The sequence below is a fragment of the Drosophila teissieri genome, chromosome 2L (genome assembly GCF_016746235.2).
Source record: "Drosophila teissieri strain GT53w chromosome 2L, Prin_Dtei_1.1, whole genome shotgun sequence".
Taxonomy (NCBI): Eukaryota; Metazoa; Arthropoda; class Insecta; order Diptera; family Drosophilidae; genus Drosophila; species Drosophila teissieri.
Window position 1 is genome coordinate 27,818,365 of NC_053029.1, and position 21,875 is coordinate 27,840,239.

The 21,875-nt window shown below is 35.8% G+C and overlaps 1 protein-coding gene and 2 long non-coding RNA genes across 8 annotated transcripts; 2 read left to right on the forward strand and 1 right to left on the reverse strand.

Annotated features, from left to right (window-relative positions):
* Positions 1–1,543: 1,543 nt before the first annotated feature.
* LOC122616359 (rho GTPase-activating protein conundrum) lies at positions 1,544–20,251 on the reverse strand. Of its 6 annotated transcripts, XM_043791793.1 has the most exons (10): positions 19,986–20,251; positions 19,889–19,905; positions 19,133–19,296; positions 19,000–19,067; positions 6,246–6,416; positions 3,316–3,404; positions 2,986–3,258; positions 2,408–2,918; positions 1,840–2,352; positions 1,544–1,788 (listed from the first exon to the last, which is right to left on the reverse strand). In XM_043791793.1, the coding sequence occupies exons 3-10, from the start codon at positions 19,245–19,247 to the stop codon at positions 1,639–1,641; spliced, it is 1,890 nt and encodes a 629-aa protein (XP_043647728.1). In that variant the 5' UTR covers positions 19,248–19,296; positions 19,889–19,905; positions 19,986–20,251; the 3' UTR covers positions 1,544–1,638. The 6 variants fall into 6 exon arrangements, with proteins under 6 accessions (XP_043647728.1, XP_043647744.1, XP_043647736.1 ...); XM_043791809.1 differs by lacking the exon at positions 19,889–19,905; XM_043791801.1 differs by lacking the exons at positions 19,889–19,905; positions 19,986–20,251 and adding an exon at positions 19,605–19,819.
* Positions 6,929–8,411, forward strand: LOC122616407. The gene is made up of 3 exons (XR_006325913.1): positions 6,929–7,241; positions 7,994–8,169; positions 8,268–8,411. It is a non-coding gene; the product is annotated as an uncharacterized LOC122616407 (long non-coding RNA).
* Positions 15,905–18,181, forward strand: LOC122616400. The gene is made up of 4 exons (XR_006325912.1): positions 15,905–15,953; positions 16,005–16,094; positions 16,270–17,817; positions 17,875–18,181. It is a non-coding gene; the product is annotated as an uncharacterized LOC122616400 (long non-coding RNA).
* Positions 20,252–21,875: the final 1,624 nt, after the last annotated feature.

A 21,875-nucleotide genomic window follows, 5' to 3' on the forward strand; every position in this document is an offset into this window, starting at 1 on the left:
ACCAAAACATTAATCAAATTTGTTTCTTAGATCAAAATTAATTTTGGTCCGAAAATCGTCTTCTAGCTCAAGCACGCACACATACACACTATCTACTTTATTGTTTTTACTCACACAAGCAAGAAAATTCTATTTTTAGATTTTAGGCGACCGAAAAAAGTGCCATTTTGGTCGTCACCAAAAAAGTGGCTGCATAGTGCAAAACCAATGTATGCCCGTTACGCATCTTGTTATTATAATGTCTTTGGATACACCTCGAACATCGGTTTTATTTACTTATCGTCTGGAGAAAAAACTGTCTAATGCACTTCGGTACCATAGACAACGTCAACTAAATTTCTGGCTACAAAATGCGTGGATACTTGGTTTGAAAAGTCAAAAAGCAAACTAATTGAAGCAGCTGCAATACTAAAAAATGAGTTTTACGTCGAGGGCTGCCTTTACAAACAATAAAACGAAAATAAAAAATATTTTAAAGGTGCTCGCGTGGCAGTTTTAGGTGGTTTGTGGGCGTAAGAGTGGTCGTGGCAACATCAAGAAATGGACATGCGGTGCGAGTATATCTTTGAATCTGAAAACATAATCTTATTTTTTTTTGCTTTTTTTGTTCTTGAGATCTCAACGTTTATACGGTAGGACAGACAGAAGGATACGGGTTGATCGACTGTGCTAGTAATCCTGATCAAGACTATATGTCTCGGAAACGCTTACTTCTCTACCTGTTACAAACATATACATATACCAGATACATATATACCATATACATACCATACATATTTAGTATAAATAAGCGTCGTAGATGTCCAACATTGTGTGGGGCTTTCCCACATTAGTAAACGTTTTTCCTATCCCACAGGAACTTCCCGAAACCCGTGAAATATCCCACATCGCAACAAAATGGGAACGAATTTTTTTTTTTATGAATTTGCCTTTGATCGAATCCGAAAATATTAATACGCAGCGATAATTATATTACATTTTAGAATTCAAACTGTAATACATAGTACATAGACATTGCATAAAATGTACACAGTACACATCATCAAACTCGACTATAGTACATCAATAGACTATAGTTGTTTATCGCAAAAAAAATTAATCTTACATGACATAGCCGACAGCATTCATTACACTTTGAAAGCAATTCTTATGGTGAAATGTAATTTCACTTTGTCGTGCATCGAATTCCATAAGTTTCTGCAATCAAAAGCTGAGATATTGCGCCAAATTGCTGCCAATGATAAGTACATCGTCAATCCAAAAGGAGATGAAACCGGCAATAGCAATAACGACGATTTGGATAGTGATATGGACACAGATTAAATATAATTCACCCGAAATTCTGTTTATAATCCATTATATGCACTTAAATATTCGTTTTAATTTAAAATTAAAAAAAAAACACATCCCACATTCAATACCACATTTTCATTTACAAATCCCACAAAATGTTCCTTTTTAGTGAAAATTTTCCCACATTTCAGTCGACAGAATCTACGACGCTTAAGTATTTATCTTAAATATAATTTAAATTTGAAGATCATTTAAATTAAAGAATATTCCATATATTTTCTTTAAAAATACGTAAATATATAATCAACATAAAATACAACTTAAGCATCGTTAGCAACCGATTGTTCAAATAACAAATGGATGTAAATGCTTTAAATTGGTTGAGTATTTATTTATAACTGTAGAATCGTGTCCGACGCCAACATTGCTCGCCTTTCCACTTGGGTTTGCAGTAATTTCATTTAAATTCCGATGCCGATGCCATCCTTTCTTACCCTATGAAAACATATCTTTACGGTCAATTCATAACTGAAAAATAACACATACCATAATTGTTTTCTGTGATTCCATAATTAAATTGTTGGGTACTTGGAAAAGTCGTTCACCACGTAAGATTAAAATATTCGTTAAATGACAACACTGTGCGGCCATTCTAACTTGTTCTGCAATGCTGTTTTTGTCACTCGGGTGTATATAACGTGGTGGGAATAGTGATGGTGCAATAATTGTTGCTACGTTATGAACATTCATTTTGTTTATATCCTTTAGATTAATAATATAATTAAAAAAACTTAATAAAGAACGTAATGTGTTTCTATTTTCGGGTGGAAGCAGGTGACATAAAATCGATAGTGCATTCATTTTATCTATTGACGGAAGTGTGTGACATTGATAAAACAGTTGTATCAGCTCACTAGTAAGTAAAGGTTGAGGAAGTTCTCGCAACCATCGTTTTAGCAACGAACTAAGTTCGTGAACAGTAGCTGTGCAAAAAATATTAGTTACATTTTCCGGATTATGATAAAAGGCTGATTCTAATTCATTATAAAGTAATTCAGTCTGAAAACAAAAAAATATTAAAATTTGATTACCACATCATTAACACTATTTTAACCTTTTGCTTATGACCACCTATTCGAAGTAATCCTTCTTCTCTAGAGCCACGTCGCAGAAGTTCGCCAATTAGATTTTCCAAAAATAGTGGGACTAAAGATGAGTCAGTGCCAGTAACTTGCTGATCCCGACGTATAAGAGCGTTTATAGATACCCCAAAGAGATTACCTTCTTCTTTGCGACGACGTTTAAAGGGCTTTCTTTTATCTAAAGAAACTTTGTTGCGATCAAATATTGTGGCTAATTCTAACCAAAGTATTGTCTGTAAACGTTTCATGCCAGTTTCGCTTATTGATGCAATATCTGTGAATACTGTTGAAGGGGTATCACAGTTATCTAGTACTTCGCAGCTATCAGTACTAGAGGAGTCTCGACAAATACTTTCAAAGCTTAGAATATTGTAGGGCATAGGAAAAAGGCGAATACATTCATTCTCTGAAGCTGACAGCTTTTCACTCAATGTGATCTTTTGTGATGGTGTATCGTTTTCACTTTGACAATCCGTTGATCGGCTGAAAAGATATATGTATCTTTAGGAAGGCAAACCCCTAAGAAGTCCTCTAAAATTAAAAAACATACCCAATAGAACAAAAGGGATCAGAGCCGGATCGGTTTCGTGGCAATTGTATGGTGCTAATCCGTGAATATCCAAGCAATTCGACACCATGCGTCGAGTACAAAGGTATATCACATCGCACATGCGAACCACGAAATATATCCACACAGGTGCCGCTTTTAAGTGGGGCGCTAGGTGTTCGTCGTAGGATTGGTTTTAAATATATTTCTTCAGATTGTTCTACACATCGTTTACCAGTTTCACTATTTTTTTCATAGTTATTTACAAAATTGGGTCTATTTGCATAAATTTCAAGTTTAGTAATGGTGCTCATGCAATTCAATAATACATACAAGTAATTGTTTGTCCAAGCTTGATCAATTTGTAAAGAGTCCAGAGAATCTGGTGTGGCACTTCGTGAGCGTGTCCCTGTACTTCGTTCCTTTAAGTAAACAAATTTATGCGTTTATATTATGCATATATGTATGTATATTATATGTATATAAAAACAAATTTCCAAAGTTAATGATCAAAAGCAATCAAGTTAAGAATTCTTTTCTATTATTTACCTTTAATCTTCCGACTGTCCCTTTAACAGCTTTATGATATAGTCATCAATTTTGTTTAATTTAAAGCTGAAAGTATATATTGTCAAAAACTGGACTTTACCGAATTTATGATAAAAAAAATAACTAAATTTCGTCTCGATTACTTAATTTTCCGACTGCTATCAGTGCAGCAATATGATATGGTTGTCTGTATTCTATTACATCAAAATCAAACTTATTTTTGGCAAAAAAAAAATTCATAAATTTAACATGATATTAAGTATTATGTCAAGCGATCTCGGGACACTCCCTCTCGAAGGTGTTAACCAGGCGACACTTTGAAAGATTCAAACTTTGTTATTATTCACAAATCGTTTTCCTACGGCACATCTAATATTCTCATCCTCCGAAAATTCACAAAATACATATTTCGCAGAAACCAGCACTGCTAAATACATACTACAAATAAAAATACTCTTTCGAAAGTGAACGGCTCCTTTTCGAATTTTTGGGTTGGGACTAGGAGCGTATCCTGCTATTATAGGAATTAAAACACTCAAATCAAGACAGAAACGTAAACACAAATGTGTATAAAGAGGAGCAAGCAGGCAGAGAGGCATTAGACCTACAAGAAGAGATCAGCTATGAGATTTTGAAATGTAATTGCAACTATAAAGAGATTCAGCGGAAAAAAATGAAAGTTGGCTTATGACTTTACGACAAGTACACCAGGGTCTGGAGCCCCAGCTACCTGTTTCTCAATTCTGTGACTTGCTTTGCGATCTTGCTCCTTGCTGACTTTCTAGTGTTCTGCTTCTTCTTGATTATGTCGCCGTTTGGTCTGCTGTTATAGGCGGCCTTTAACCGTTAATCCTTGACGTCTCCAGGCCCAAGGTCTACGATTTAACTAGCTTTCAACCGTTGCTGTCACTCGGTACGTATAAGCTCCTTGCTATCCTGAAGTCTAGCTCAATCTCGTGTTGTCTCGCTCGTAGAGAAATGTATCGTCAGGTGTGCTTGCACCTTGTCCACCAGTTTAATTAACTTACCGTCTGGAGAAAGAAACCGTCTAATGTACACCAGTACCATCAAAACCAAACAAAATGTTTGGTTGGAAAAGTCAAAAAGCAAACTAATTAGAGCAAATGCATTACTAAAGAATGAGTTTTACCTCGAGGACTGCCCTACTGAAGCAAACAGAATTGCGGAAGCATTCAAAATCCAGCAGGAGCTAAAAATCCGAATTGTTACCACCCGGATTCAATGTGCGGAAACAGATTCTTACTGAAATTCCGGTTAGGATATAATCAAACTTTCACCCTCGGCGAAGCGCAAAAACACTACAATGTGAAGATTAGAGTTTGCTCTGGGTAGCACGAATGAATTAGTCTTTCGAGCTCTTTCATCTTCCTAGCTTCAAAGCGAACAGTCATGCTTTCTTTCTTTTTTCTTTTGCGTTTGTCCCGCTTTTTTTTTTTTTTTTTTTTTTTTTTTTTTTTTTTTTTTTTTTTTTTTTTTTTTTTTTTTTTTTTTTTTTTTTTTTCGTGCGTTGTCCGCAGTCCTTTTTTATAGATTCCGATTTGCACTGGTTTCTCATCCAGGAATTCCACCTGTCCCGATTAGATAACCACCATAAAAAAAATAATGAGTCCGGAGTACCGGCACAAGTTGGTCCTTAATAAATACCATCTACAGTGCCAAAACCCCTCACGGTGGTTTAACTAAAAAACAAATAGTCGTTTCTCGGCTTTTCCCTATTCAAACATCATCTGATGTTTTGTCCGATTACATAAGAGTGGACAAAAATAAATTTTCTTACGGTAGGGATATTTCATCGTTCAAGTTAACTGTCCCTAAAAAACTATTTTCCATCATATGTTCTAGTGATTTTTGGCCGGATAGTATGGTGGTAAATTAGTTCGATGCTAAGATTAAAAATAAAAAAGGGGCCACGGGAATTAAACTTCCCTTTCGCGGCCAGACCACTGCACCACCACTAAAATCTAGTCTTACTATCTCCTATTAAAATGCAAGAGGCTTGCGTAGCAAGCTAACTAAATTGTATTCTGATAGCCTTGCCTTTGCATCCCATATCATTGTGTTTACAGAGACTAACGTCAAAGGAGGTACTTCTTAACGTCTCCCGTAACGTTGAATTCATATGCGTAAGCTGTAATTTTCTGTTAGCTCTGCTTATATTACGGCTAATATTAAATAAAAACGTATTTCTTATCATTCAGTAAGATGCCATACACGTTAGAAATGCGTGCCTAAGCTTCAAGCCGCAACACTTGAGAATGTTTACTAACACCTTTGTGTGTGATGGTACGAGCGACTAAAGGAGTGTCTGTTTTCTCCAGGAGGCGATGCAAATGTCGGTGTAGTCGTATTCAAACTACACGAGGAATTGTTGTCCACAAAATCTGAATCTAAATTAATTAATCCTTTTTGTAACTCCGTAGTTTTAAACTTCCTTTCTCGATCTCCACGTTAATCATAATTGGTTAGCCAGCATAGGAACAGTCGAAAAATTAATTGAAAATAATTTAAAAGCAATCAAAAAGTATTACTCGGTACACATCAGCTTTTTTTAAATATATAATTACTGCAGAGGTACAAAAGCAAAGGTTACCGAAGATATAAACGTTATGAAACAAATTTGCACAGCGTTGCCGTCAGTAGAAAGTTAGTTACTTGTAGAATAACGGGTAAACTAAAAGAATTTATATACTTACATCAAATTCGCGAAATACATCTCTTATATCAGGTTTCCGTTTTGGTCGGCTTTTTGTGCGTCCCCGTACCGTTTTGTTCAGGGTCCTTACCAGTTGTACAATCGCTTCAGCATGTGGCTTAGATAAAGTAGTAAGTATGGGATCCAAGTCAGTTTTAGAAACCTCTAACCCCTAAAAGATAAATAAATCATTTTATTTTTTATAATGAAGTCTTGAACACTAATTAAAAGACTATCTTGCCCAAAGTATTACCGATATATAAAATGGTTTTAAGCTTTTTCTGTTAAGAATATTGAATGTTAAATCCTAATCAAGAATTAACATACTTTTTAGGGTTCGAAATGCTTTTTGCCATCTGCTAAATACTTCAAGTTTATCATCGGCGTGCACATTTAATTTGCAGTCGATTTCATTAAACTTTTTGCAAGTTTCAGCAAGTTTTAAGGAGCTTATGAAATGATGTTCCTAAGGTCACCTAAGGGCTGCACCTTGTGCAGCCGCATCCACAGATACAATATTGAAAAGATTGACTCTTGAAAATCTAGTCGCTCTCCGACAGAGACTCGTTCTTAGAGGCATTTCTTATAAAATCTCCAAGTTGCAGCTGACCCCAAATCTTGCAAATCAAACGTGCCCACAGCAAAGAGACATCGCCAGGTGTGAATGAACCCCGATTACCAGTTTTATTGACTTATTGTTTGTAAAAAGAACGCATATGAGGAACTCCCGTGCTCTTGAATTACAACTGTCACTTATGTCAAATCGATTTCTGGCAACAAATTGCAACAATATTAAAAATCGATTTTTACGTCGTTTCAAAAACAACCAAAATTACACATCAAATTCAACGAAACAAATTCAGAAAAGGATTAGTCATGGATATTTCATCTGTTACGAGAAAAATACCAAAATTTCTATGAACCTTGTCGTTTCTAAAATACCGCGTTCCCAAGCAGCAGAGATTTTCAAAGCTGGACCTCAAAGTACAGTATGTAGGTGAGTTTTCATAGTATGAATGTGCCTCCGCCATGTAAGATGGACGTTAAGGTATGTTACATGGTTGGCTTGTTGCACGATAATGCGCCGTCTCATCGATCGACGCTTCTGGACGATTATTTGACCAAAAATCCACATTAACCTTTTGGCCGGGTGGAACAAATTCTTTTGTGGACAAAACCCCAGAACCTTAAAAACAAATCAGTATTGTCTCCACTTTTAACTTCTTCAGGCCCGATTTTGGTTGGCTCACATGGCCCACATCGTCATTTATGTCCTCACGACCACTTTGAAAACATTGAAAAAACTCTGCTACGGGATAGGCAATTATCGCCATAAACTTGTTTCATCAATTGAAACGTTTCGGTAAAAGTTGTATCAATTTTAAAACAAAATTGTATGTTTAATTTACATACTGACACTTAAAACGCAACAATTTCACAATTTCATCAATTGAAACATTTTGGTAAATGTTGTATCAATTTTAAAACAAAATTGTATGTTTAATTTACATACTGACACTTAAAACGCAATAATTTCACTGCCAATTGATGAAATGTCGTGACATTTTTATTGGAAGTCGATAAAGGATAGCACTAGTCGACATATAGATGGCGCCTCTAAGGGGCGCTAATTCAAAAAGTCCGGTTTACTTTCGAAGAACCTTGTACATTAAAATATTTGGCATGTATAAGCTAACACGATTGCCCCAGCAAACGTTGCCTAACAGCTAGCTATCGTTTTATAAATAGCATGAAGAAGTCAGAAAAAAAAGGAAGGAGGAGGAAGAAGAAGGAAGAGGTGGAAGACAAAGGAGGAGAAGGAAGACGAAGAGGGATAAAACGGTGAATTTAACCTCAAATGCACGATGGTGGACGATGGTGGACGAACAGCACACTCAGCATTAAAATTGCCGTTAAATGTGCAGGTTTGTTTGTATTCATTGATGGATCTATTTAAAATACTAATTATACTAATTTAATTAATAAATTAGTGCTAATTACTATATTATTTTTGAACGTACAGGTGATTGACAATCCCACATGCAACATATCAAGAAATTCTGCAATGGCAAAAGTTTTGCAGCAAGCAGCAATTATTCTATTGGATGAATGTACAATGACCCATAAAAAATCTCTGGAAGCATTAAACAGAACAATGCAATATCTACGTCGCAATCAACCAATTTTTGGTGGTGCACTAATATTTTTGTCAGGAGATTTCCGACAAACATTGCCTGTCATTCCACGTGCAACGTTAGCGGATCAGGTCAATACGTGATTGAAGTATTATTTCCTGTGGCGATATGTCCAAAAATTGACATTGAACATAAACATGCGTGTTCAATTGCACAATGATCAATATGATCATTAGAAATCGGAAGTGGTAAAGTTCCAAATACAAATGGCTTGATCACTTTCCCAAACAATTTTTGTACAATTCTACAATCTAAAGGCGAATTAATAGAAAGCGTTTTTCCAAATATAATTCAAAAACAAGATAGAACGCTATAGTCGGGTTCCCCGACTATCTGATACCCGTTACTCAGCTGGTAAAAGTGCGAAGGGAAATTACAACACTGACCGTTTTTGGCGGTTTGTGGGCGTTAGAGTGGGCGTGGCAAAAAGATTTTTGGTATATAGAGTTATATTTACAAGACAAACAACAATGTGAAAAAATTTCACATTTTTTAAAAGTATGGGCGTAGCAGTTTTGGGCGGTTTGTGGGCGTTAGGGTGGGCGTGGCAAAAAGTTTTTCTGCAGATCGATAGAAATTTACAATACTAATAAGAAAATGAAAAAATATCAACACATTTTTCAAAAGTGTGGGCGTGGCAGTTTTGGGCGGTTTGTGGGCGTTAGAGTGGGCGTGGCAACATGAATCGACAAACTTGCGCTGCGTCTATGTCTCTGGAGTCTTTATGCTTATTCTCAACTTTCTAGCTTTTATAGTTCCTGAGATCTCGACGTTCATACGGACGGACAGACAGACGGACAGACAGACAGACGGACGGACAGACGGACATGGTCAGATCGACTCGGCTATTGATCCTGATCTAGAATATATATACTTTATATGGTCGGAAACGCTTCCTTCGGCCTGTTACATACTTTTCAACGAATCTAGTATACCCTTTTACTCTACGAGTAACGGGTATAATCACAGAAATCACGATTGGTTGACAGAACGAGCAATATTGTCACCAAAAAATGTAAATGTCAATGAAATTAATTTTCACATTCAAGAAAAATTGCCAGGCGCACTTACATTATATAAATCTTTTGATAGCGCAATAAAAGAAGATGATGCAGTGAATTATCCAGTTGAATTTTTAAATTCCCTAGAACCGCCTGGTATGCCACCGCATTTTTTGAACTTAAAAATCGGCACATCAATTATTTTACTACGGAATTTAAATGCACCAAAATTGTGCAATGGCACAAGATTGGTTGTAAAAAAATTGATGCCGAATTTAAATGAAGCAACGATATTGACTGGAAAAGCGAAAATAGAAATGGTGCTCATACCGCGTATTCCTTTGATACCAACAGACATGCCGTTTAAATTTAAGCGACTGCAATTCCCAGTGCGTCTATCATTTGCCATGTCTATCAATAAGGCACAAGGACAAACGCCTCAAGTATGCGGGTGGAATTTGGAAGAGCCGTGTTTTTCTCATGGGCAGCTATACGTAGCCTGTTCAAGAGTTGGCATTCCAAACTCTTTATTTGTATTCGCTCCAAATGGACAAACGAAGAATATAGTTTATCCAAATGTTTTGGATTGAAAATAACAATTTTCAAATAAAATAAATGAATTTCATATAACAAATTCTAGGAATTTTTCATTGAATTTTAAGGCTGCATGCGGCGAATCGCATAGGGCCCACTAGTTATATGTAAATTCTATTGATTGTTTATAACTAAAGCTGAAGAATCAATGAGTAAATTGAAAAATTGAGTAAAACATGAAAAAATTGGAAAAAAGCTACCAGGAGGAAATAAAGAACTTGGAAAACGGAGGAAGAGTACCCAAAATAGAGTTTGGAGACCCTTAAAATGAACCGTAACCAAGTGATGCCTGAGGTAATAGAAATTTTTTTGTATTTCAACAAATTTTACAAGGGTCTTGTAAGTCATATCGCCGCTGCCATATTAATTTGTATAAGTGATTCTGGCCACAATTTAAGTCTTACGTCAACATGCCAACCCATTCATGTTCGCGAGGGTTTTTTGTCGAAAATTAACTATGTCAAGCCGGAGCCTGCGAAATTCAAAATTCGTAATCCCTGAGGTAAAAGAAATTTTGTTGTATTTCAACAAATTTTACAAGGGTCTTGTAAGTCGTATCGCCGCTGACATCATAATTTGTATAAGTGATTCTGGCCACAATTTTAGTCTTACGTCAACATGCCAACGTTTTCATGTTCGCGAGGGTTTTTTGTTGTCGATGAACTAAAATCCTTTTGAAATTCGAAAATTAATTATGTCAAGCAGGCTCCGAAATTCAAAATTCGTAATTTTCACGAAAAATGTCTTTTTAATTGCTGTCAAACAGTGTCTAAAAATCTTTGGTTTTTAAAACATAGTTTCGAGAAACTGACGTGTAAAGTTTGCGGTTATGGAAAGACTTGCTCGGCGCCAGTAACTTCCGGAAGGCATCTCTTCCACAATTTGGTTAATAAGCTTAAATTATTAATTAAAATTATATAAACAACAGAATTAAAACAATAACAAAAATTAAGTGTCTAAAGGTATTTTCCCCTTTAATGTGGAGCCAGATGCTGGTGATTCAAAAATAATAACATTAGTCAAATGTTTCAAATGAAAATAACTAGAATGATAGAGATTCAAATAAAAAACTAACATTGTATTCGATGGTCTCAGAAGTGATGGAATTGAAGGAGATTACAGAAAATAACAAAAGTAAATCTGCAACGGAGCGTCCAAGTCCGAGAAAATGAAACAATCATATTTGTTATATTTACCAAGAATAATGAAGGAAAAAATAACCCAGTTGGTAGAGTCTTAAAGTTAAGGAATTAATCCTGGCAGCGTTTCTGGAAGCAGCAAACGCGGATCAACAACTGGAAAATTAGATCTTTGCCTCGAAATTGGCAGTTCAGCTACAAAAATAAGAGCTAGAACACGTCATTCAAAACCCGGATAAAAAGTCGATTAAAAATCTTAGGTTCTGGGTAAAGAAGTCCAAGATGCCATTTTGGTGAATGAACAGGCAGTGTTTAAGCCGAGAAGATTCTTCCATAGTGAGGTCGGAGGTAATGACGAAAAGGAATGTCCTGCCTGCAAGGGAATTCACAACATTATCAGTCTCTGATCAGCATTCGTTGCGAGCAGCCCCATTTTCTTTTTCAATATCAAAGATACTGCTACCCAACCTTGTTCGTCGATGTGTCGTCGCACTTTTCATACGGCTTTTGTTGATTTGCCAGAAAATGCTATAAAATTCTCATTAACATTCCAAATATACTCTGGCAGTTTGACAGTTGTTTAGTGAGCATTGATTTGCACACCATGACTAATGGATGAAATACAATAAATACAACATGAATTTTTTTTTACCTGCTTTACGAAAATGATCTCAAAATCTGTATGACAATTAACACTTTTAGAGAAAGTTTGTGGCTTCGAGCTATGTTCACACAAGAACACGGATATATATCAGTATATATCAGTTGTCAACAATTAAGTGAAAATTCAAAATGGCCCAGCTTGTCGGCATAAGTAACAGACATGAGTACCAACCAAGAACGCCACAAAAATCGAAATTCGATTATACGTAACCCTCAAAAAGTCAAAATTCTCGATACTTTTTGAACACATACCTCGTATATTGTACGTAAAACGATTAAACCGATGTAGAAATGTATTGTCAAAAATTTGTCTACTTATACGAGGTCGTTGATAATCGTACTTTGTATTGCCGCACTGCTAAATACAACACTCTGTCAGCAGTTATCGATTAACAGCTGACTGTAAATTTGAAAGCTGCGTTTTTTTTGCTTTTATAGCATTGAAAGCAGAACTCCTGAACGTGGAGTGATTCGTGTGTAATTAACATTAAAGAAATAACAACTGACGTAGTTATACATATATCAACTGCGGGTTTTTTTAATTATAGCATATTCTTGAAGATAAAATATGTCGTGCAGTGAAAGACTCCCGCACTTAATATCTTTTTCCATGCTGGGGAGCGTATAACCACTAGTTTAGATTAGATTAGGATATGTAAATTTCATGTTTGCTATATACACTTGGACAATGAAATAAAACGTCAGTTTAAAATATAAACTCAACGAATGTAACCGTTTGCTTATTTTGCAGCCTCTATACTTTTTGGTCAATCGAGGCATCAAAGAAATAAAACTTCGACAAAACTTTACAATTTCCTCCTCTATGGTAAGTGACTCAGAGAAAGGCCAGCATTGTTAGGTTAAAGGCAATTAAAGGTAGTAACAAGAGAGAACGCTATAGTCGAGTTCCCTGACTATCTAATACCCGTTACTCAGCTAGTGGAAGTGCGAAGGAGAATTTCCACACTGGACAAATATCAAAAAAAAATTTTAAAGTGTGGGCATGGCAGCTTTGTTAAGTTTGTGGGCGTGGTAAAAAGTTTTTCTGCAAATCGATAGAAATTTACAAAAATAACAAAAAAATGAAAATATATTAAAAACAAGAGAGAACGCTATAGTCGAGTTCCCCGACTATCTGATACCCGTTACTCAGCTAGTGGAAGTGCGAAGGAGAGTCTTCAACACTGACAGTTTTTGGCGGTTTGTGGGCGTTAGAGTGGGCGTGGCAAAAAGTTTTTTGGCAAATCGATAGAAATTTACAAGTCTAATACAACGGACAGACGGACGGACAGACGGACATGGCCAGATCGACTCGGCTACTGATCCTGATCAAGAATATATATACTTTATATGGTCGGAAACGCTTCCTTCTGCCTGTTACATACTTTTCAACGAATCTAGTATACCCTTTTACTCTACGAGTAACGGGTATAATTAACAGATCTTTAGATCTTCACGTTCATACGGACAGACGGACGGACGGGGCCAGATCGACTCGGCTATTGATCCTGATCAAGAATATACATATATACTTTATATGGTCGGAAACGCTACCTTTTGCCTGTTCAACGAATCTAGTATAACTTTTTAGTCTACAAGTAACGGGTATAATTAAGCATGTAGATGCAAACCATATTTGTATAATGAATATAAACCACACTACTATAGAACAACATTTAAAATTAGTAAATAAGAATATAACAATAAACGGCTGTTACGTACACCCTTTTTGTACGAACATAACACTTTGAAGACTTTGGACGCGACAAAGAAAATGCAGTTCGACAATTAACGACTGTCCGATGACCAGTTCAGCGGCCGGAAAATTCTACTCCAGTAACGGGCACAGTTCACCAACAGGGCATTGACTCCCAAAATGGGGAAAATATGGAAATATAACTCCTACGTGGGAACACTTGGTCTAGAAGACCGATGACCGGAGTAGTACAGAAAAAGCTCTAAGCCGGTATAAAAAGGCCTCAGCCCACCGATAAAGTGTTAAATTTTCGGAAAGTCTATTCTCTGGAGTTCAATTCTCGGGAACCAATTCTCGTAAAGTCTAATCTCGGGCGGTATCATACTCAAGTGAAGACTGCCTTAAAGCCAAGGACTTCGGTCCAAAGAACATTGTCGAGAGGAGCGAAGATCTAATCCTGCACAAAATCCCAGGATACCAGGACTTAGACTAGAAGAATCACGGGCCGGCAAAAGGAATACTCCTAAGGGAAGAACTACAAACCTACCGGCTGCGCCAAAAAATATAAAATAAGTTTCAAGATAGGCGGGATCCGCCTATACAGCCGATTATACAGCCAATGTGATCAACACCGTGTAAGTCATCCTAGGCGTACAACATACACTTTATTGCATCTCAGTGTTGTAAGTGTTGCTGACAATAATAAAATTAAAGCAGTCAATTCCAAAACAAGTGCAAGCTCAAGCTTGTTTTCATATTTTGCCACGCCAACTCGAACGCCCACAAAAACCAATTTTTGACCCAAAAACTCGTTGGCTGCGAAAAAGAATTCAATTTCACTAGCTGAGCAACGGGTATCTGATATTCAGGTACACTCGGGTATAGTGGGAATGTGGGAGGGCATGCTTGTGACCTTCATCAGCTCGAAGTATTTTATGATTTTAAAAGTGAACAATGTGGCATTGCTTACTCTGAGTTCCAAAATTAGATTTGAACAATATGGTCCCATTAAACACTTGCTGGTATTTTAAGCTAAATGAAGCAGCTTGAAACAAATCAGTTTGCGGTACACCGCTAAAAGGTTTTTACCGGTTTTTAAAGGAGTACCCTTGGTACAAAAAAAGTGAGTTCTAAAACTATTTTTTATATATTAAGAGTAGCTTAATCTGGAGGGCTCACCAATTTAATGCAGTTCTGAATTTAAAAAGGATGCCAATATTAAGCTAATTGTTTTTATAAATTTTAATTTAATGTATTAAAAGGAACAACTTTTAGAAAACAATCATTTCATTGCCATTATAGGTATTTATACAAGATCTCCCAACATCCCTCATCAGACCCAATTTTATTTAAATTGTAATAATACACTTTTACCGCTCTTCCTCCTAAACCATATATGTTTTGGCAAGTCTTAAAATTATGCTTTACCTTTCGCTTAGTGTAACACGCGTTAAAATCGGACAACCACAGCAGATATTTATTCGTGTCTACATATATACATAGTAGCCACCTTCGGTCACTTAACATCTCAGTTGACGTTCACCCTAGGGATGTCATGATATTAAAAAAATATCGTATCGATGATATTTTTTTTATCAAAACAAAATGATGATAATATTTAAAATATCACAAAAAAAATATTTGATATTTTTGTTGTTTTTAAATAAAATTTTTTTTTCCACAATAAATAAAATTAAAGTGTCTTATTAACTTTATTTATATACCCGTTACTCGCAGAGTAACTCAGGAACTACAATAGCTAGAAAGTTGAGATTAAGCATACAGACTCCAGAGACATAGACGCAGCGGAAGATTGTCGATGAGTGTTGCCACGCCTACTATAGCGTTCTCTCTTGTTCTTATTTTAATTCATTTATTTTCTATTTATAATGCAGATAATAATACATTGTGTTTATATAAATTTCATGTTATAATGCTACCAGTACTTAGAATTAAGTGATTTTAGGAGGACTCGTTGTGTTATATGTGTGTCTGTCATTCGGCTTCTTAAGGTGCAAAGACAACTTTGAAGAGTTTCCAGTTGTATTAATAATTCAGTCGCAAAGTTTGCACTTTGCAGTCCCGTTTTTTTTATCAGTGTAATTGGATTTTATGTTCATTTTAACACGTGCACTTTTACTCGGTATCGCTTTGCAAATAAGAGTGAACGAAGGAAAAATATCAAAAAAAAATATATCGATATTTGTTCAAAAAAAAATATCACGATATAAATATATAATTTTCAGGAAAAATATCGATATATTGATATTTTGATATATTATCAACAACCCTAGTCCTAGAGCTGGAAAACCATCGATGGCACTATCGATACTATCGATGTTTTTCAGTTTTTTCAAACCATCGATGGTATTCGAAAACAATCGATGGTTTCTCCGCACTAACAAATAGCAAGAGGGACGAGTAAGTTCGGTAAATTTTATAAGGAATAGAAATTTTAGTTTTCTTTTTCAGATTAGAGAAACAGTTTGAACAGTTTTATGAGTTTTGGTGGTGTTAAAAAAGGTTGGGAAATGGAGAAGAGGATGGATAAACATGTGAAAAGTAAGTACTTAGTGTGAATAAATGCATGGCGTCATTTTAATAAATACACACAAAACGACGCGTCCGCGTACAGTGTGCAAATGTGTATGTGTATACATATGTGCATGTAGCCACAAAATATGCATATACACGTGTTTTTATTTATATTTAGTAACCACTATGTTCTTGATTTCAGACCCTTTAACAACTGTGGATAACACGACTCCAAATCGTAAAAAAGAGCTTTCACTGGTTTGGGACCATTTCAAGAAGACTAAGGACGCTCAAGCAGCGATTTGCAACAGATGTGGTAAGCTCTATAAAACTTCCGGGAACACTAGCAATCTATTGGATCATTTAAAACGAGCACATCCCGAATATCTGGAGGCTGGCCAGGTTGCTTCTACGACTTGTTTGGATCGGTTCCTAAAGACTGACCTCACCTATCAAAATGGATCAGCAAAAAAAAACGGAGCTGGACAAGGCAGTAATGAGAATGATCGCGGTGGATGTCCAACCTTTTTCTATTGTAGAAGATAGGGGATTCTGTGACTTAGTTCGAAAACTAGACCCGAGGTACATGCTACCCAGTAAAACCCATCTCAGGAATGTTGTTCTGCCACGTGATTATGAATGTTTGAAATTAAAGTTGAAGGAGGATTTAAATTACGTTGACAATGTATCCATAACTACTGATTGTTGGACCTCGCGTGCTAATGAAGGATATATCACTATAACGTGCCACTTCATTAACGAACGTTATGAACTAAAATCAGTAGTTTTGTCCACGCAAAAACTAGTAGATGCAACTAACCACTGCGCAAGTAATATTGCCGACTCACTCAGCGCCGTTCTGAATGAATGGAACCTTTTAAATAAGGTAGTAACGATTGTAACGCGTCTATGAAAAAAGCGTGCGAAATAATGAGAATCAAACATTTGCCATGTGTCTCGCATACTATTAATCTTTTGGTGCAAGATCTCCTGAAAACAGATTCAATAGTACCCTTACTAGCAAAGTGTAAGAGGATCGTAGCGTTTTTTAAATCGAGTTCAATCGCAACAGAAAAACTAAAAAATGCACAAACTTCAGAGTCACGCTATGGACTTTTACAAGAAGTTCCAACGCGTTGGAATAGCGCATACTTTATGATTCAACGGATTATTTTGGTAAATGACTCGATTTCTGCAGTGCTTCTAAACTCAACCAAGGCTCCAAGTTCATTATCAGCCGACGAAATGATTATTTTGAATGAGATTTGTCAAGTTTTAGCTCCGTTTCACGAAGCGACAGTTCAGATATCGACTAACAAAACGGTTTCGATTTCGCTAATAATACCTCTTATTTATGAGTTGCACCAAAAAATCATGCAAAGTATACAGCCAAGTAAAATCACAGCCTGCGCTTGATATTTGCGAGGTCGTAAAAAAAAGATTGCCAGAGCGTTTCTCGCATTACGAAACTCGGACTGTTACTAGAATTGCTACATTGCTGGATCCGAGATTTAAAAAGGACGGTTTTTTGTTTCCATCGAACTCAGAGCAAGCCGCGAAAGCTTTGGAGTCAGAGTTGTTTTCAAGTTTGTCCCGAGTAGCTCAACCACCTGAAGTTTCAACACCACGAAACGAAGAAAAAATATCCAAAAAAGTTCACTCAAACCTAGCCGATGCCATAATGATCTTGCGAACATATTGCGAAAGGCCTAATGAGCCGGCGGATAAGGATCCCCTTGTTTATTGGATGGTAAGAATATAATTTGTAGTTTTTAAATAAAACTTTCATGAATTTATCCCTTTTCAGGCAAACGGTGAGACATTGAAACCTATAACGAGATTATGTATGAAGTACCTCTGCATCCCAGCAACTTCGACCGAATCCGAAAGGACCTTCAGTAAGGCCGGTCAAATAATATCTGACCGAAGGTCTTCACTAAAACCCAAAAATGTTGACATGTTACTTTTTCTTAACAAAATCCTTAACAATTGATCTCTTTATTGATTTATTAATATAAGTTTTGCATTGAAGCCAAAAAATGTTATGTTACTTTTTAAGAAAAAAAAAATGTATCTCTCTATTGAGATATTAATATCAGTTTTGCATTGAAGCAAATAAATGTTATGTTACTTTTTAAGAAAAAAAAATGTATCTCTCTATTGAGATGTTAATATCAGTTTTGCATTGAAGCCAAAAAATGTTATGTTACTTTTTAAGAAAAAAAAAATGTATCTCTCTATTGTGATAATTATAGCCGTTTTGCATTGAAGCAAATAAATTTTGTTAATTAATGAAATTAAACGTTTTTCTATTAATGTTTTTTAATACTTTTTTAATTCCTTTGCAGTCCTTCCTGCATTTTTATAAAGGCCGACTTTAATATTTTTTTACATATTCTACAAGGGTATCTAAACTTCGGTTCACGTTGAATTAATTTTTTTTTTTTTAAACTATCGATACTATCGATGTTTTCTTAGCAAACCATCGAAAACATCGATGGTGCCCACCATCGATTGTTTTCCAGCTCTACCTAGTCCACACACTGTAAAATGATAAATTTTTAATTGCTCACGCCTGCCATTAAATGGAATTTACCAAAATCGGATTAAATATTAGTGTTTTGACAAATATTTTTTGCTTTTCTTAATGCTATCTCAATATATATTGACTGCAAAGAAGATATCTCTACAGGGTTTTCATAATATGGGGGCATCAGAGTAACCAACTTTAACCAAATCTGTTGAAGTTGAGGTGTGACATTTTTGAAAAGTTGGTGTACGTAAGTTTGTTGGCGAAATTGTTCTAATGTGTTACTAGAACTTTGAAACAAGCCTGTCTCAACATTAATACAATTTATAAAAAGTTTTGTCAAAACCAGTACATTGTAGTGAATAGTAATAATAAATAATATATTTTAAACAATTTACTTACTTGTTTGAAGGGCTTTATCAATTCTGGATAACCAGCGGAAACCAACCACTCTGCTTCCATTTCTCCATCTAAATTACATTGAAAAAGAAAATATTATCGACTTTTCCATTATGTTTGTTATACTCGTACAAACCTTCGTAATTGGCTTCAGGTTCGATACTTTGGGAATTGTTTTGCAATAAATACTCGCTGAGAAATTCGGAATAGTCCTGATCAACGGAATTATGCAGATCTGTATTGTTGTTCATTTTTAATTTTTCTATATTTTAAATTTTCTCGTACCCATGGACAAAAAACCTGAAAAAGAATGTGATGAGCCTGTTATCTTCGATAGGCTCCAAGGAACTATTTTTATAGATCTTTTACAATTTGGAAGGACACATTTCTTTTAATAATAATTCAGATGCTTTTTATAAGAAATCATAAAAAAACATAACAATCGATTTATGTAGTAGTTCTGGCACAAAGATGTTTAACAACTTAAAAAGTTACATTTGCAGGAAAATCAATTGGATATACATATGTATGTACTTTTCCGTCGAAAATGTTAGACTGCAACACTGCCGATGACATTTAAGAATCTGCCAGCGTCGCACACTACTTACTGATGATATTTTGTAGCGATTAATTGTGCAGCTGCAGGATGTACAAATCCAATATTCCTACACATGCATATCTATGTACATACATGTTCAGCGAGCTACATATGTACATAACAGTGGGTTTAGAGGAGGAAATACCCTTGATGGCATACATATACTATGTGATTAAATATGTATGGATGTTTGTAATAGGTAACATTTGTTACAACTTGTACAAACTTACAAGTTTTGTATTGAAATACAACGAAGCTTATTTATGAAAAACGTTGATAAGGTTTCAACTTTACCTCAAAAGAATTATGAACTGCAAAGAAGAATCATGAAAAATGTCGAAATGCACTTAATAAATATCACAAGAGTTCTCAGACATATGTATGTACCTACCTAAACACCCATGTCAACACTAACATATAGTTAATTTTTTAAGTTAAAGTAGATAACACGTATGTGGAATTATAAAAGGTGTTTAACTTTCCGCAACGAAGAATTGACATTCACTGGGTAGCAGATGCTGCCTTCCCTTTCTTACTGATTTTTTATATATTTTGTATTACATATGTATGCATTTTTGAGTTTGTATTCGTAAGTTAGACTATAAAATTTATTAAGTCAAAAAATATAAAAATGTGTGTGCAAACTACTGATGTATGTATTGCAGGAATCAGGTTTATGAATCGAAGTGAAATTTATCCACACTAACTTCAACCTTACAAAATTTTCAAAATCAATTTGTGAGCTTCACAGTAAAAATGCACGCACCTCCTAAAAGTTGTTAATCATAAAGTATTGAATATATATGGCTAAATATATATATATATGTGTCGTGGCGAAATTAATGGGTATGCACATAGTCGTTATTGCTTCTTATTGTGCTTGTACTGTTTCATCTTCTTGTTTTCTTTGATGTTCTGCTTATTTTTATTTAATGTCAATCTAAAGGAGTAAAGCGACAAATTATTTGAGAATGGGAATACATGTGTTAGAGCGAGACCGATGGAGCTGTTGCTGAACGTGGTCAGTTGTGCTGCTTGGTTAGAGTGGAAAACGAAAATGAACCATACTCGAAGCGAGAGCTGTTTCATAGAAGCATATGCAGCCTTACACTCTGGCGTCCAGTTCTCGAAATGCAAAAGTCGGAATTTCGCTAAACCTGCGAAAATCATGCAAGCAACGCCGGCACGTGGGCAACAGCATAGTCATTATGTAATACTACCGAAATTTAACCCTGAAGCTGCAAACGTAGAGGCAGGAAAATGCTGTGCTACTTCTGATATAATTTTATCGGAGCAGCCTCTTCAATGTAGTAAATTGATATTGGCACAGAGCAACTACATAGAGGGAAGCGCATCCCCGTGGCTTACGCAAATTTCGTATCACGGTATGACTTGGAAAGAGTTCCAGGACATATTTCTCCAGCGTTTCGAAACCGCAATGATTTTGAATTTACTCAACAGCCGCTGTGTATAGGAGTCGGTTGGTGACAACGTTGACTACGAAGTGGCGAAATATGGGAATAGAAGAAATTGCCGATACAACTGCTCTTGCGCATATGGCAAACACTGACAGTCGTCAATGCCGGGACATCGCATTTCTGAAAGCCGAAGTAAAATGCGACAGGATAGAGAGGCTAAACCTCAGCGTGAAAAATCAATTGTCATTTGTTATCGGTGCGGTCAACCGGGACGAACAAGATGTGTTCAACAGAAGACCGTAAACCAATGTTTTGTGGCATAGCCAATAGTTTGCTGTAACGAGTTTGCTGCGACGAGGTGAGGTGACCGTGTGTCCAGTACATTGCAAGTGTTGAGCGAACACACCATTAACGAAAATACTATGGAAATATTATTTCATTTGTCTTTCCTGACATTAATGCACTTGGTGATCTTGCCCATTCCTTTGTAATTGTATACATGGATGATATAATGGTGGAGTCACCAACCAAGGAGATGAGTTTGGAAAGGCTAAGAACTGTTTTGAATGTTCTTACGAATGCTGGTTTCACCCTTAACAGCAGCAAATGCAGTTTTCTCAATACAACGGTTTAGTTTTATTGGTTTGCCAAAATGAACAAGTATGTTCGTAAATTCGTTTCAAATTGCATAACATGTAGATCTGTGGTCACAAGTATACCGTGGCATACAATTCATATCGATATAACGGCAAAGTTGAGCGGCAAAAGCGATTTAAAAGAGTATGTCATTGTTCAGATTGATGCTTTTACAAAATTTGTTTATTTAAATCACACCTTAAAGATAGAGGTGTAAGTTGTGTAAA